Genomic DNA, 17,764 nt, shown 5'->3' on the forward strand with positions numbered 1-17,764 from the left:
TCTCTGGAATGAGACCTGAAATATGCTCAGAGTTGTATTTTAAGAAAATTGAATTTCAAACGTATATGATGCTAAGCTGAGAATGTGGCAACCATTCATACATGCATATTCATGGAGTTTTTAAGGCCAGTAGGGACCATTAGATCATCTAGTTTAAACTCCTTTATACCACAGGCCCTTAAATTTCACCCAGTTACTTCTGTGTTCAGCCCAATAACTTGTGTTTGATTAAAAGATAACTTCCAGCGGTTGCAGGAGAGTCACACCTACTAAACACAAACTAATGTTTTAGGCTATGAATGTCAAGTCCTTGTTTCAGAAGGTCTTCAGAAAAGACAGCACCTTTTCCATAGCAAATTAGAGATACTTATTTAGGCCTGCTAAATATAACATTGTCCTGTTACTTGAAGTGTACACCTAGGGCTAGATTCACAAAGATTAGGCACCTCATTGCCACTTGAGATGTCTAAATCCAAAATTTAGATCCTCAGAAACTCAGCTGCCACCTAGCCTGTGGGAGACACAGGTTCAAATCCCACTCTGCCCAATGTGAAGCATGGACTTAAACACAGATTTCCCCCTTCCCAAGTGAGTGCCCTAACCAGGTCTCAATCTTTTTCCTACTGAAGCGAGTATACAATAGAGCAGGGACAGGAACCTGGGCCTCCCAGAAGAGTGCACCAATCACTAGGCTACAGAGTCACTCATTCTTTCTCTGACCCACCACCACTGTTTTTTCCAAGAAAGGCTCCTAAGTCCGGTCAGTCCTAACTCCAGGAGAGGGTTCACAACTGTGAATCCCAAGTGGAGAGTGGTGCCTCTATCTGGTCCAGAGTTGGGCGCCTGCACCTCTCCTCAGTATTTCCTATTGCCTATCTTAGCCACTTAGCTTGCTGGCTTTTGTGTATCCCATTCTTGGGCATCTAACTCTTCCCATACATCGTTTAGGAGCCTGGGTGCCTAAAGTTAGGTGTTTCAGTGCTGAGCCCAAGTCCTTGTTGTGGATCTAGCCACTACTACTTTAACATATTCTTCAGGCAATGGAAGTATTTTAATTGAAAAAAATATTTTGACAGGCATTAGCTATTAACTATAACTTTCCATAAGCACGAAAGAATACAATGATCAATGTGAATCTGCTGAATGAAGTTATATGCAATTTTGTTTTACATTTAATTAAATTAAAATTCAATTAATTAGAAGCCATTTCTCATCTCAGTTGCTATTAAAGTGTTAGTTATGTAAATAGCCAATCTTACCTTTGTCTCCATGAGACTCAATCTCTGGTACCTTTTTTACATTGGGTGTTGGCTTTGATGCTTCTAGAGCTACATTTTCAGGAATTTTGTTCTTCTCTTGCTCCTCATCTCCTTTCTGCTCTACCAGGTCATGCAGCTGGAGCTCTCGATTAAAAGTTGGCAGCTGAATATTATTACCCTTAAAAGCATATAGAGACATATGTGATTTGTCTAGTCAAATGCTTATTCCTATGCTCTGATTTATATTTCATTTTTAACCCTGACTAGAAAAATCTAAATGCTCCAAAACCAATTGAAGAAATAGACTTGAACTGAAATCTTCATTGGAGTCAGAAGTAAAACACAACCCCAACAAACAAGCAGCACAGTTTCCACACACACTACACCAACAGAACAGTTTGATATAATGCCTCTTCCTGTACTACTCCACCCAATACCATCAGATTATAAAGCTGCGCACAAGCGACCAGGGAGCTTAGCGAACAGGAGCTGCTAACAGGGAGTTTCGCAAGGGAGTTTGGAAGGGGAGTAGGAAGGGAGTGGGGGTCCCTTGTCAGTCTCATCTGTGACCCATTGGTCCCCTGAACCTATAAACCAAGCCACATCCAAAACCTTTCTGTTTAAAGCAGAGCAGAGTGGACAGGGAGCTGCAGACGGGAAGTTGAGAGAGTTTGACAGAGGGAGGCTTACGATGGTTAGGAGGACCCGCAACACCTGTGGCAGCACTGCTTCTGTCTCTTCCACCTGCGCCTGTAGCCAGACAGAGCACCAAAGCATGGATGCTTTTACCCAGATTCTGGTGTGGGTTTGCAAAGACTGTAACTTGCAATTTCCACTTACTGATATCCAGGCTGGGGGTGGCACCCAATGTGAAAGGTGCCTACTGGTGGAATCTCTCAGGCAGCAGGTGGCAGAGCTACAGGAGGAGGTGGCTAGGCTGAGGAACATCCATATCCATGAGCAATTCCTGGACAGTATCCATGTGGAGACAGCTGACATAGCTGTCCCAGTTCACAGGACTACTGACACACCAGTGGAGGAGGAGATGGCTCAGGGTGGACACTGGCAGCTGGTTACTTCTGGCAGCAGGCAGTGCTCCACCCCTGCTGTGAACCCTCCTGCTGTGGTAATAGATAACCGTTATGCTCTTCTTGATACAGGAGAAAAGGAATCATCCCCAACAGTTAAGGAGGGGAAGCCTCATACTCCTAAGGCTGGGAGGTCTGCTGCCACCACTGATAATAAGAAACATAGGGTAGTGGTGGTTGGAGACTCTCTGCTGAGGGGGACGGAGACACCCATCTGTCGCCCTGACCGTTCATCCCGGGAGGTATGCTGCCTGCCAGGGGCCCGTATCTGAGATGTTACAGAGGCATTGTCGAGGATTATCCGGCCTTCTGACTACTACCCCATGCTACTCATCCATGTGGGCACAAATGATACTATGAGGTGTGATACTGAGCAGATCAAGAGTGACTACAGGGCTCTGGGAGTACGGGTGAAGGACTTTGGAGCGCAGGTGGTATTCTCCTCGATTCTTCCTGTCGAAGGTAGGGGCCCAGGCAGAGACAGATGCATCATGGAGGTGAATGCCTGGCTGCGAAGATGGTGTCGCCAGGAGGGCTTTGGCTTCCTCAACCACAGGATGCTATTCGAGGAAGGACTGCTAGACGGAGATGGCGTTCACCTTTCGAGGAGGGGAAAGGCCTTATTTGCACACAGACTGGCTAACTTAGTAAGGAGGGCTTTAAACTAGGTTCGACGGGGACAGGTGAGCAAACCCCACAGGTAAGTGGAGAACAAGACCTGGGAGATGGGTCGGAAACAGGAGAGAGCATGGGCTATAATGGCAGAGAGAAAGGAGGGTCAGGGCAAAGCTGGGAGGCAAGATCAAACTAGTATCTTAGATGCCTATATACAAATGCAAGAAGTATGGGCAATAAGCAGGAAGAACTGGAAGTGCTAATAAATAAATACACCTATGACATTGTTGGCATTACTGAAACTTGGTGGGATAATACACACGACTGGAATGTTGGTGTGGATGGGTACAGTTTGCTCAGGAAGGATAGACGGGGGAAAAAGGGAGGAGCTGTTGCCTTATATATTAAAAATATACACACTTGGACTGAGGTGGAGATGGACATAGGAGATGGAAGTGTTGAGAGTCTCTGGGTTAGGCTAAAAGGGGTAAAAAACACGGGTGATGTCATGCTGGGAGTCTACTACAGGTCACTTAATCAGGTGGAAGAGGTGGATGAGGCTTTTTTCAAACAACTAACAAAATCATCCAAAGCCCAAGATTTGGTGGTGATGGGGGACTTCAACTATCCAGATATATGTTGGGAAAATAACACCGCGGGGCACAGACTATCCAATAAGTTCCTGGACTGCACTGCAGACAACTTTTTATTTCAGAAAGTTGAAAAAGCCACTAGGAGGGAAGCTATTCTAGACTTGATTTTAACAAATAGGGAGGAATTCGTTGAGAATTTGAAAGTAGAAGGAAGGTTGGGTGAAAGTGATCATGAAATCATAGAGTTTGCAATTCTAAGGAAGAGTAGAAGGGAGTACAGCAAAATAGAGACAATGGATTTCAGGAAGGCAGATTTTGGTAAGCTAAGAGAGCTGATAGGTAAGGTCCCATGGGAATCAAGACTGAGGGGAAAAACAACTGAGGAGAGTTGGCAGTTTTTCAAAGGGACACTATTAAGGGCCCCAAAGCAAGCTATTCTGATGGTTAGGAAAGATAGAAAATGTGGCAAAAGACCACCTTGGCTTAACCACGAGATCTTGCGTGACCTACAAAATAAAAAGGCGTCATATAAAAAATGGAAACTAGGTCAGATTACAAAGGATGAATATAGGCAAATAACACAGGAATGCAGAGGCAAGATTAGAAAGGCAAAGGCACAAAATGAGCTCAAACTAGCTATGGGAATAAAGGGAAACAAGACGACTTTTTATCAATACATTAGAAGCAAGAGGAAGACCAAGGACAGGGTAGGCCCACTGCTCAGTGAGGAGGGGGAAACAGTAACGGGAGACTTGGAAATGGCAGAGATGCTTAATGACTTCTTTGTTTCGGTCTTCACTGAGAAGTCTGAAGGAATGTCTAATATAGTGAATGCTTACGGGAAGAGGGTAGGTTTAGAAGATAAAATAAAAAAAGAGCAAGTAAAAAATCACTTAGAAAAGTAAGATGCCTGCAAGTCACCAGGGCCTGATGAAATGCATCCTAGAATACTCAAGGAGTTAATAGAGGAGGTATCTGAGCCTCTAGCTATTATCTTTAGGAAATCATGGGAGACGAGGGAGATTCCAGAAGACTGGAAAAGGGCAAATATAGTGCCCTCTATAAAAAGGGAAATAAAAACAACCCAGGAAACTACAGACCAGTTAGTTTAACTTCTGTGCCAGGGAAGATAATGGAGCAAGTAATTAAAGAAATCATCTGCAAACACTTGGAAGGTGGTAAGGTGATAGGGAATAGCCAGCATGGATTTGTAAAGAACAAATCGTGTCAAACTAATCTGATAGAATTCTTTGATAGGATAACGAGCCTTGTGGATAAGGGAGAAGCGGTGGATGCGATATACCTAGATTTTAGTAAGGCATTTGATACAGTCTCGCATGATATTCTTATAGATAAACTAGGAAAGTACAATTTAGATGGGGCTACTATAAGGTGGGTGCATAACTGGCTGGATAACCGTACTCAGAGAGTAGTTATTAATGGCTCCCAATCCTGCTGGAAAGGTATAACAAATGGGGTTCCGCAGGGATCTGTTTTGGGACCGGCTCTGTTCAATATCTTCATCAACGATTTAGATGTTGGCATAGAAAGTACGCTTATTAAGTTTGCGGACGATATCAAACTGGGAGGGATTGCAACTGCTTTGGAGGACAGGGTCAAAATTTAAAATGATCTGGACAAATTGGAGAAATGGTCTGAGGTAAACAGGATGAAGTTCAATAAAGATAAATGCAAAGTGCTCCACTTAGGAAGGAACAATCAGTTTCACACATACAGAATGGGAAGAGACTGTCTAGGAAGGAGTATGGCAGAAAGAGATCTAGGGGTCATAGTGGACCACAAGCTTAATATGAGTCAACAGTGTGATACTGTTGCAAAAAAAGCAAATGTGATTCTGGGATGCATTAACAGGTGTGTTGTAAACAAGACACGAGAAGTCATTCTTCCGCTTTACTCTGCACTGGTTAGGCCTCAACTGGAGTATTGTGTCCAGTTCTGGGCACCGCATTTCAAGAAAGATGTGGAGAAACTGGAGAGAGTCCAGAGAAGAGCAACAAGAATGATTAAAGGTCTTGAGAACATGACCTATGAAGGAAGGCTGAAACAATTGGGTTTGTTTAGTTTGGAAAAGAGAAGACTGAGAGGGGACATGATAGCAGTTTTCAGGTATCTAAAAGGGTGTCATCAGGAGGAGGGAGAAAACTTGTTCACCGTAGCCTCCAATGATAGAACAAGAAGCAATGGGCTTAAACTGCAGCAAGGGAGATTTAGGTTGGACATTAGGAAAAAGTTCCTAACTGTCAGGGTAGTTAAACACTGGAATAGATTGCCTAGGGAAGTTGTGGAATCTCCATCTCTGGAGATATTTAAGAGTAGGTTAGATAAATGTCTATTAGGGATGGTCTAGACAGTATTTGGTCCTGCCATGAGGGCAGGGGACTGGACTCGATGACCTCTCGAGGTCCCTTCCAGTCCTAGAGTCTATGAGTCTATGAGATTCAGTAGTTGCTATACATAGTGCATCAGAGGCTACTGTTCACAGAAGCAACATTTCTGAGCATGAAGGACATGTCTCTGGAGCACCAAGAAATAGTTTTGGATACAGAACAGAGGCAGTGCAACTTTCCCCCAGGCTGCCCTGCTGGGATGGAGAAGCTACTACTGTTGTTTTTCTCAAGGAGGGCTCAGCTTTCAATAAGTTTTGGGAACACTAATTTATGGCAGCCTAATTCAGATACATGAATTAGTTCAGTTTGGACTGTTCAGATGTTACCAGTTAGGATTCCTGCCCTCCTCCTCTGCACTCAATGCACATATTTTTGTTGTTTACTTGTTGTAATGCCTGATCACAAAGTTATCTAAGCCTTATGCCAGAGAGTGGGTGAGTGGCAAACATGGGTGTAGATGGATATCTTGTAAACCCCTAAATCATCTCCTCCAAAAAAAAGTATTGTAATCCTCCTTCCACCCAGGGCCAGCTCTACAGTTTTCGCCAACCTAAGCAGCACGCCGAATTGCTGCCATGGGCGGTGGAGGCAGTCCATGTGCCCTTAGGGTGGCAGGCACATTCCCGTGGTGGCAGCAATTTGGTGGTAGCTTTTATGTTTGGCTGAAGCTGCCGTGGACAGCTAAACATAGAAGCTGCCGCCGAATTGCTGCCAACGCGGAAATGCGCCTGCCGCCCTAACGGCACATGGACTGCCCGCGCTGTCCGTGGCGGCAATTTGGCACTGCTGCTTGGGGGCAAAACAACAGAGACTGCTGCCCCTTGCAGATTGTTGCCCCAAGCACCAGCTTGTAATGCTGGTGCCTGGAGCCTGCCTTGCCTCCACTTCATTGGCACCATCTGCTTCTTTATCACACCTGTTGACAGATGAAAGCCAAAATAATACCCTAAGAGTGACCACCACCAGGACTGTTCACAAAGGCAGATGGCAACTAACAAGTGTTGGTTTAGTATAGCCAATGTTTTACAAAGCCAGAGACCACTTTGGCTATCACAGCTTGCTATAGCATGAGTGTTCATTGATACAGAGACTGTGAGCACAAGTAACCACAAAGCAGACATCAGCATCAATGACAAGGTGAATCAGTCACAAAGAAATGTCAGCTGAACTCCAAATGTGGTATACAGAATATGAAATAGTCCAGTTTATTTGAATCTTTGGGGGCATTCTGAGATTTCAGACAAAATGGTTTCAGATGAAAGGAGGAAGCAGGCTGCCTTGCTATAAAGAAGCAACTCTGGTCCACCAATTCAGGAGTGCAACAAAAGGAATGACCATTAGCTGGCGCTCCTGGGGCATGCACCAAGAAACCCCAGGATATAGGTATCCCAGGATTATTAGAACCAAGCTTCAGTTTAACAGGCTTCACTATAATGCAATGGAACTAGGCTAAATAGATTATCAGGAAAACTTGTTAACAGTGAGAGCTGTTAAACTGTCATCATCTCCCCCAGCTAAGAAAAGCAAAGCAAGTGCCATCACTGATGAATTTACAAGTAGACTAGAGCACATACCAGGAAACCCTTACTCCAGTGAACTGCTTAAAGTTTAATGGCTATAAAAGAATATCAGCTTAAAGATCTGCCACTGTAGAAATTCAGCCATTGAAATTTTAGAGGCAACAAACCTTACACCTATGAGCATTTTACTGGCTAAATGCTAAGCTAGTTTGCTTTTACAAGCATAAAACTGAGCAGCACTTAAAGTTCTGCTGTACTAGATCAACTTCTTGCAACTTGAAAACTAGGTTGTAATAAAGTTATTGCTGCTCTGTACTTGTTTACAATGTATGCAGGAGAAAAAACAATTCTACACAAGCTCACAGAAGCCAGGGAGCATATAAAATATTTTATATGCACGGTACGTAAAATTGTCAATGCCAACAAATAGGAACCCGATAGTGTAGAAAATCACATGCACTGTGCACAAAAAAAGTTTCCTATCTGAGCTTCAGTAAAGCTAGAGATGAACAAATACTGAAATAAACTATTTACAACCAATGTCTGAATAAAACACACAAATTCACTTGGATGATATTTACACCTTTGTGTATTATACAAACATTTATACAGCAATTAGTTTTCAAGAATGTTGGGGGGGGGGGGCAGGAATTCTTAAATAACTATGAAACTGTTTGTTAAGGCTTTTCAATTTCAGTCAAAGTCAGGGCTTTGATTTGGGTGACCAAGCACAACACAAAGAGGAAATACTCAAACCATTCATTTACTGAATAGTACAGAAGTAATTCATAGGATTAAATAGGTTTGCACGAAATATGAGAACAATTTTTAACAATGAATAATTGCCAAACTAAAAAAGGCTAAACTTGAATATGTTTATTTGTGGTGCATAGTTGACATTCAACTTTCTAGATAACTAAATAGATGACTTTTCAGGCTCAACACAAACCATTTTTCATTCCTCGGGTTACTTTATAAAATGAAACTGCAACACAAAAATCCCTTAAGGTACAATTAATGGCAAATTTGCTTTATAACATATTACTTTAAAGCTTGTTTTTTAAACTGTGTTTTAATTTTAATATATGAAACGCCATGCACTGTCAGGATCCTGCCTCCTCCAGCAGCAGCTGCTCTTCTCACCCTCCTGGTGGCAGAGGCTGATCAGGGTTACTGTGGTAACTGGACTTTTGGTGGTCCAGCCAGCAGCGCTGATCGGACACTGCACAGGTCCCCTTTCAACTGGGGTTTCCTGTCAAAAACCAGACACCTGGCAACCCTAGATAAACCTCACTCTGACAATAGAGGTCAAGCTGCAACTACTTCATTTATTATCAGAAACACTAATCTCCCAAGCTTCATCTAGTACATTATAATAGAAAAAATCATGAGAATCTGTTGCTATTTTATATATTAAAGCAGCGGTCAGCAACCTTTCAGAAGTGGTGTGCCAAGTCTTCGTTTAGTCACTGAAATTTAAGGTTTCACGTGCCACTCATACATTTTAATGTTTTTAGAAGGACTCTTTCTATAAGTCTATAATTAAACTATTGTTGTATGCAAAGTAAATAAGGTTTTTAAAGTGTTTTAAGAAGCATAATTTAAAATTAAATTAAAATGCAAAGCCCCCTAGACCGGTGGCCAGGACCTGGGCAGTGTGAGTGCCACTGAAAAATCAGCTCACGTGCCATAGGTTGCCTACACCTGTATTAAATGACCAAAGAGTAGCACCCTATGGGAGAAAGCAACATAGTACAGCTCCATTGACATCTTAAATAATGGTACAACTGACTTTCTGCCAAAAAAAACAACAAAACAAAACACAGGCTTACCTGGTAGGTTTTGTTTGAATTTTTCAATAATTCTTTGATTTCCTTGGCCTGTGGGGCCTCACTGCCTTTTTTTGTGATCTCATCTATCCTTTCTTCACACTGTTCTTTTAACTCTTTCATCTGATTGATGCACTGGGACCTTGAGAGAAAGAACAAGTAGCTTATAGAGAGGTACTGTTATCCGAACATCTCTAACAGACAAACCTTTCTTAAAACAAACATACATACATACACACACACACCCCTCACAAAAGGTGAATCTCTTTCCTTTTTCTATTTTGCTGATTTCCTAGTCCTACATTTGCCTAGTTTGAAAAAAACAAGAACAACAACAACAGAGAAATAGGAGGTGAGGCTAGAATCATCTGAGGGGACATGGGAAAGTTGTACTGGTTTAACTAAATGTGTCACTGCGCTGGTTTAGTTAAATCAGTGCAAAAAGGTATGTTTTGGTTTAAACAACCATGCTTATTTTTTTTATTTACCTTAAGTCAATTAGGAGCCTCTTATGTGTCTCAGGAGCAAAGACCAGAAATTGCAATTTGACCAAGTACATTATCTTTTGGTGGGAGAGGAGATAATAACAAGGAACCAGGGAGATCTTGGGTGCTGTTGTGACAATTGGGCCTATAAAATTACCCAAATTGTGAGCTCAGCTGTAAAATATATGTAAAAGTTCATAAGATGTTACATAACCTATAACAACAAATGTTGATGGGAAAAGGTATGGAAGGGAGATAGATAGACTACATTAGTCTAAATGAAAAGGACAAGTTGATATGACTCAAGGACTGTGTTGAAGTTACGGAGATGAAGAGCCGGAAGTTAATGAGATAAAATCAGTATGTCAGACATTAGGCCTGATCAGTGAACAAAATAATAAAGGGATAGGCTATGCCAAATATCGCTTCCTTTTTGGGTCTTTAAAAGAAAGAAATTTTGTGGGGAAAGTTGGAAAGAAGAAGAACAACAGAATGAAAGACCAGATAGTGGCTACTGGAGCAAGCTTAGCTACCATCACCATAACTGCCACCCACACTGTTTCCTGGGACTCCAGGACTTCATCATCCTGATCTGGAGAGATCTCCTGACCAGACTGGGCCAGAGAAACAGAGGGTCCCAGCTGACATCACCACCCCTACCCGCTCCAGCTGAATCCCAAACACCACCTGAGATGACAGCTATACCATCTTTGACACCATCTAAGAGACAGTCAAACAAGAGGGCTTTTCCTTCTAAGATGGATGTCAACAGCAGCAGCAGCAACGATGTCTCCAGCCCATCTCAACTAACTTCTCTTTTCCCCAAAAGGCCAGTTATTACCGTCTTTAATACCATCTAAGACACTGTCAAACAGCAGAAGGGGTTTCCTTCTAAAATCTTTCATCATCAAATAAACAATGCTAAAATGAAGACCTCACTTAATATTTTACATTTCAAATGCTGTAATTGTTTTTCCTTCTTTTCTGTATCTTTAATAAAAGATTTAAAAAAAAAGTTAATGTTGTGTTTGCCATGGTGCTAAGCAGCCTGATGTACCAGACCTTTTTCAACACCATTTAATGTTAGACAGCAGCAGGGTTATATTATTAACACTTTTTGCTTATTTTGTTTAAATTACGGTAATACAACAGTGCCCATTCAGAAGCATTTTGTATTAGATATAAATTACCATTAGAAAAAACAATGTTCTTTCAAAATGTGCCTCATTTCTGAAAATATACTCCCTTTCTTAAGTTCTTTACTGAAATGCCATTGCAGCAAGTGCCAAGAAAACGCAGGTGAACACTTTTAAAAAAAAGAAAGCCATGTTGCAAATAGCTCAGCTGGCATGTGACTTCTCAAGATGGATGGGGAAAATTACACATTTCAAGTACTAGTTGTAAGCCTTAAGGTATTGATTCTGCATAGAAACAGTTGGACTGATGATGTTCCCCTGAATTAATGGAACATTAGGAGGTAGCTGATACATTCATGAAGCAGGCATGGGGGAGAAACTAAGTTAATTTACCAGAGCTAGGAAAGTGCTTTAATTTGTTGTGTTGGTGGGCTCAGAACACTTCCACACAAATGGGCCCAAGAAGGATAGACAAATTTGCCCACAATAAACCGCAAAACAATTGCTAATGCAGCTCAGTTTAGTGCACAATTGAGAACCATGGGATAGGTCCCCAAAAGTTCTAGTGCCTCACCCAGGTTGCTGCAACACCTATGTAGACATGGCAACACAGGTATGACTCAAGTATGGCGCTGCAGTGTGGAGAGACACAGATAGGCTTGGCTATCTCAAATAAACTGCAGTGAAGACATAACCCAAGTGAGCAGGTCATTTGTGTTTAATGCAAGAGTCAAAAAGGCACTTACTTCACATCTAGAAAGGAAAGGAATAGGTAGATAGATGTGCTGTTGAATGTCAAGTTAGTGACCTTTGCTAATATTTTGTTTGTGCTGCACCAGGAGAGTTTTGGCTTTTCAAAAGCATGATTTGGCTGACTAACTTCTAAATGTAAAAATCATCAAACTAAAGAAAACACTTAAAATTTGTAAGAGCGAACACCACGGACTGTAGAAAAACTGAGCATAGGCATGAGTTATATTAATATTAGTTTCTTAACTCCTGGGGGAGATGAGGAGATCCAGAACTGTCTCCACGTAATGTGGGAGATTTTGAGAATTTTCTGGGAGGGTGCTAACTATGGCCTACGACGACTGGCTTCGCTCTCCATTTTGTGTGTGCATACATACTGCATGTGCTAATAAAACCAACTCATGTAACCACATAGTTTTTGATTGCTGTTGCTGTAGAAGAATTTTGTTTTTTGCGAAAGGTTGCAGATCAACAACTTTGGATATGAAAATCCTCTGTTCATGCACATGACAGGTAATGTGCACATAGCAGCAAGGCAAGCTTCTCCACGGTGGTGGGGGCGATCAATGTGCCCCATCCGCACCTGGAAAATCTACCCCTTGTAAATTCAGTTCCCCTGACCTGGTCAATGATTGACCTCTCTGCCAATACTAAATAAAATGTGCCAATTACAGAAGCATGTTTGCTGTACAGAGAGCTGCACTGGCCACTAGGAACTAGACTCAGACCACCAACTCATTTCATATAGGCCACCAGAGAGCCACCAGGTTGTAATGATTTTTCACTTATTAGAGGTGCAGAGACTGAACAAATTATTGAATTCTTCATTTTAAGAACAGATTAGTTAGAAGAATATGCAACTGAACATTCAGATAAGAATTCAAGAGAACAAACAAGTTTGGGTGTTTTATTGTTTTTAGTAGCATGTGGGTGGAGAGGGGAACATTCAGAAACACTCAGTTTCCCTGTACAGTTAAAAACAGATTTTTTTTAAGGTATATGAAGACAACTTTTATACATGTTTTATGCTGGACACTGGACACAGTAAACTAGATTACCCTATAGGCTACCTTAACAATAGACTACCCTAACACTCCACAACTTGCTCAGCTTTTGCCTGCAACCCAAGTTTGTTAAAATCAAAACACAGTCCAACTCCAGGAGAGTTTTCAGGTTAATCCTAGAATCCTTCTGTAACTCTTGTTGGTCTACGTGAATTCTAAAAGAAAAGGCAGGACTGCACATGTAATATGAAACTGAGGATCTCTTGATTAGTCAGTTACTCAGGAACATACTCTTCTTTTAACTGTAATACTAGTAAGCCCATATACCTCACTGCTGACTAATGCTGAGCACCTTGGTCTGATCCAAAGTCCATTGAAGTCAGTGGAAAGGATTCCATTTTGCAAACCTCCCCAATTAATGTATAATGGAAGATTTTCAATGACATAAAAGGAAAATTAAGTGCCTAATTTGCCTTTTGTACCATTGAAAATATCCCCACATAAATAATCTTAAATGTGTCTGTAATCAGCACTCATTTAAAAAGCTCAGAAATCAATTCACATTCAAGCCTAATCATGACTAATTCCAAAAGCAGGAAAGGAGAGTCACAGAATTGAATTAAACAAAAACAAAACTACAGACTTACTTCAAAGCCCATAGTCCCCACTTCATGCATTACACTCACATTCTTGATTAGAGAATTTTTTTAAGTATTTTGTAACATCTTTAAAATTTAGCACTCAGTTGTCTTGCTATAAAAGTTTTTATTTTTGACAAATAACTCCCACTTAGTTCTCCCTCTGTTTCTAATATAACAAGCCATCATGGCTTAGTTTAGTTGACCTCCTCATTTGTGTGTGAGCACCTGTCAACCATGGCATAGCACTGGGAATAAGGTTTGTTGGATCAAAAAAGGACAATGGTAATCTGAGTAGCTAGTCAAATTTCAGGCCAGGGACACTCCAGTTGGAAGTAGAAATTGATGGAAGTCTGATTTTTTTTAATGCAATATTGTTTATTTACAAGGAATGTACAAAGTCCTGCTTCTTCAAACACAGGAGGAATCAAACACAAAAGACGCAGTTTGTTAGTTTACAGTCTCAATCAAGCCTCTCTGGCCAAAACCAAAAGCTCTCTCTAGCTTTTTCCAGGGTCACACAATGCTCACAAGGCTATTTCTTGGTTTTCTTTTTTACTTCTGCCTCTCTCTTTTGTCTCGGTTTGTGTATGTTTTGCTTTCACACACACTCACACACACACACACACACACACACACACACTGTCACAATACCCAGTGGAACCCTCCTCGACCCTGGACAGAATCTGTTAAGGAGCCACATGTAAAACAAAGCTTAAATGTTTCTTACAAAGATGGGTGCATTCACACATCAGTTTGAATGAGGTTTTAACCTCAAGCTATACCAAGCTCATAACTAGGGCCCTACAAAATTCACAGTCTATTTTGGTCAATTTCATAGTTACAGGATTTAAAAAATCATAAATGTCATGATTTTGGCTATATAAATCTGAAATTTCAGTGTTGTAATTGTAGGGGTCCTGACCCCAAAGAGGAATTGCGGGGCCGGTGGTGTTAGTATGTGTGTGGGGGGTAGTGTAAGGGGGGGGTTGTGGAACTGCTAGCCTTACTTCTGCACTGCTGCTGGTGGCGGTACTGCCTTCAGAGCTGGGCAGCTGGCAAGCAGCAGCTGCTGGCCAGGAGCCCAGGCTGAAGGCAGAGCTTCCATCAGCAGCAGCACAGAAGTAAGTATGGCCTGGTATGATATTGCCACCCTTACTTCTGTGCTGCTGCCTGCAGAGCTGGGCCCTCAGTCAGCAGCCTCCAGTCTCCAGCCGCTCAGCTCTGCAGGCCACCCTGTAGTATTGGAACTCTTACCTCTGTGCTGCTACTGGTGGGGCACACAAAAGACCAGATTTCATGGTTTGTGATGCATTTTTCATGGCCGTGAATTTGGTAGGGCCCCACTCATAACATTACTATTGCTCCCTCTGCCGCTGAGGCTGTCCTTTTTGAAAGAGGAACTACCAGTCTGGTTGGTTGGTTTGTTTGTTTTAAACTTTTCAGGGTTAGATTAAAAAATGAAACAAACAAAAAAGAACAAACCTTTATAATCCAGAGGACATTCCTTCTGTGACAATTTTAGAGTACACCAGATTAACTAATTGAAACAAATAGGTCTGCTGCAGATTTTCCTGCTCTTACTTGTCTTATGACAAAACATTCAACTGGTATATAGTCCAAATAATTGTTACTCAATGCCTTGTAATTCTGAGTGTAGCAGAAGTACCCTGCTGCATCTTGAGAAGACAGTACGTGGAACAGGACAGTACGTGGAACAGAACTATCACACTGAATCGCAAACACACTGAATATACATGTTTTGTCCTCAGGAGTTTACTCATGTGAAAGTGTTTGCATTCCTATCAAGGTGAAAGGTTAGCTTAATTACTGATCATGACTAATTCCAAGAGGAGGAAATATGAGACACTATACTGAATAAAGAGCATTTTAACCTGCTGCCAATATACAGCAATGCAGACGACAAAGACTCTTTCATTTTGTGGGCATGAAACCACATTTCTGAATTTCAGTTTGCTAAGAACATAAGAACTGCTAGAAGAGCTTCTACTCTCATTCCTAGATGTAACAAATTCTTCTGAAGGACTAGATTGTGCTAAGGCTTTAATGAACAGTTTCCCTCCTAAAAGACAGTAGTATGTTTCCCACAAGATTCAGAACCAAAACTGTTAGAGACTACTGTAATAATTGATTTTCTCAATGTCTTCTAATTTAACTTGCACAATTCAGAGCTGTAGCATTGCTGTCTGTACTGGAATCTCTCTTTTTTAAACAAGACAATTTTTACCCGGTCATGCTTCTGAGTAATTTTTTAACTGTATTTCTAATTTTAACCCATTTTCTGGTACTGAATGATACTACCGCTCCTCATTTTCTCCCCCTCACTAAACTTAAATTGAACTCATGGAGGATTAGCAGTTCTCAATGGCAGACATGTAGGCACAGTGAAGCTGCCCTCTCTTTAATCACCACCACCTCATGTTATTTCATTATCACACACCATAGACCACACTATGCTAACAGCAATGTTTGGTTTTACTGCTCTTAAAATGAATTAGAAGACACTATTTATTTCCTCAAGAGTAAATAATACTGTGAAGATCTTTTTATGTTTGCCAACAAAGTAATTACTTCTTCAAAAGGCTCAATACACAAATAAGATGGAAAATGATCATTCCTAAGCCTTTAGAATGTATATGTCACAAGTTCTCTCTCCCTTTCTCTCTATACCCATTCAAAAAGTGTGACTTGCCCTCTACTGAGCACACGTATGTACACATTTCTATGACTAATGAAATACAAAGTACAGTGCAGTGTTAAGGCAACAGTAAAAAGAAGGCACAATAGGTAATATAAAAAGTTAACAGCAATGTTAAGTCTGACACATTATACTGCCTGTGAAATGCACCATAAAATCATGAAAAGTATTTTCTGTAGGTATAAAAATAAGAAACATATGAATAGAAACTATGTACGTCTGTACAATGCAACTTATGCAGTGATGGAAACAATTTCTGCCTTTCTTGACTGAGATTATAATTGGGCAACCATAAACCCAGAATATCCCCTGCACAGGTAGCCCATGGGAGGAGTCTTAGAAGGAGGAAAGCTCCATAGGGATTCCGCACAGCTACCCCTGTTGGGGAGATGGAACTGCACTATCAGAAAAGGTCATGTTTCCTAACCCCTTCACTCCTACCTTTAAAACATGCCTGATCCCCAGAAGCCACTCAGAGGCCCTACACCTCCACAAGTGTTCTGACTCTGGCTTATGAAAGGAGACTCAAATTGCTTGGCTTGTTTAGCCTAACCAAAAGAAAGCTGAGGGGAGATAGGACTGCTCTTTATAAATATATCAGACGGATAAATATCAGGGAGGGAGAGGAATTATTCAAGTTTAGTACCAATGTGGATACAAGAACAAATGGATATAAACTGGACACTAGGAAGTTTAGACTTGAAATTAGACGAAGGTTTCTAACCATTAGAGGAGTTCTGGAACGGCCTTCCAAGGGGAGTAGTGGGGGCAAAAGACATAAAAGACAAAGTTTGATAAGTTTATGGAGGGAATGGCATGATGGGATAGCCTAATTTTGGCAATTAATTCATCTTTGATTATTAGCAGGTAAATATGCCCAGTGGTCTGTGATGGGATGTTAGATGGGGTGGGAGCTGAATTACTACAGAGAATTCTTTCCTGGGTGCTGGCTGGTGAGTCTTGCCCACATGCTCAGGGTTTAACTAATCGCCATATTTGGGGTTGGGAAGGAATTTTCCTCCAGGCAAGACTGGCAGAGGCCCTGGAGGTTTTTCATCTTCTTCTGCAGCATGGGGCACAGGTCACTTGCTAGAGGAGTCTTTGCACCTTGAGGTCTTTAAACCATGATTTGAAGACTTCAATAACTCAGACATAGGTTAGGGGTTTGTTACACGAGTGGGTAGGTGAGATTCTGTGGCCTGCACTGTACAGGAGGTCAGACTAGATGACCATAATGGTCCCTTCTGACCTTAGGTCTATGAGACCCCCACCAACCTGGAAGCATGGATTCCTTGGTGCCACACTACCAGGTCTTCAACCTGGGCCTGGCTACTGTGTGATATATCCCTGACACCTAGTCTACACTCATAGACTCTTAGACTTTAAGGTCAGAAGGGACCGATGTGATCATCTAGTCTGACCTCCTGCACAAAGCAGGCCACAGAACCCTACCCCTCCACTTCTATAACAAACCCCTAACCTATGTCCGAGTTATTGAAGTCTTCAAATTGTGGTTTGAAGACCTCAAGCTGCAGAGAATCCACCAGCAAGTGACTCGTGCCCCATGCTGCAGAGGAAGGCGAAAAACCTCCAGGGCCTCTGCCAATCTGCCCCGGAGGAAAATTCCTTCTCGACCCCAAATATGGCGATCAGCTAAACCCTAAGCATGCAGGCAAGACTCACCAGCCAGCACTCAGGAAAGAATTCTCTGCAGTAACTC

At 41.7% G+C, this 17,764-nt stretch overlaps 1 protein-coding gene across 1 annotated transcript in view; it reads right to left on the minus strand.

Annotated features, from left to right (window-relative positions):
* The window catches only part of GOLM1 (golgi membrane protein 1), a 55,653-nt gene that overhangs the window by 5,984 nt on the left and 31,905 nt on the right, over positions 1 to 17,764 (minus strand). Inside the window, exons 6-7 of the mRNA XM_030567337.1 lie at positions 9,316 to 9,454; positions 1,260 to 1,437 (exon numbers count right to left, since the gene is read on the minus strand). Of these exons, the coding sequence (XP_030423197.1) occupies positions 1,260 to 1,437; positions 9,316 to 9,454 (317 nt within the window). The remainder of the gene's footprint in view (positions 1 to 1,259; positions 1,438 to 9,315; positions 9,455 to 17,764) is intronic.

Source organism: Gopherus evgoodei, chromosome 6 (assembly GCF_007399415.2).
Source record: "Gopherus evgoodei ecotype Sinaloan lineage chromosome 6, rGopEvg1_v1.p, whole genome shotgun sequence".
Lineage (NCBI taxonomy): Eukaryota > Metazoa > Chordata > Testudines > Testudinidae > Gopherus > Gopherus evgoodei.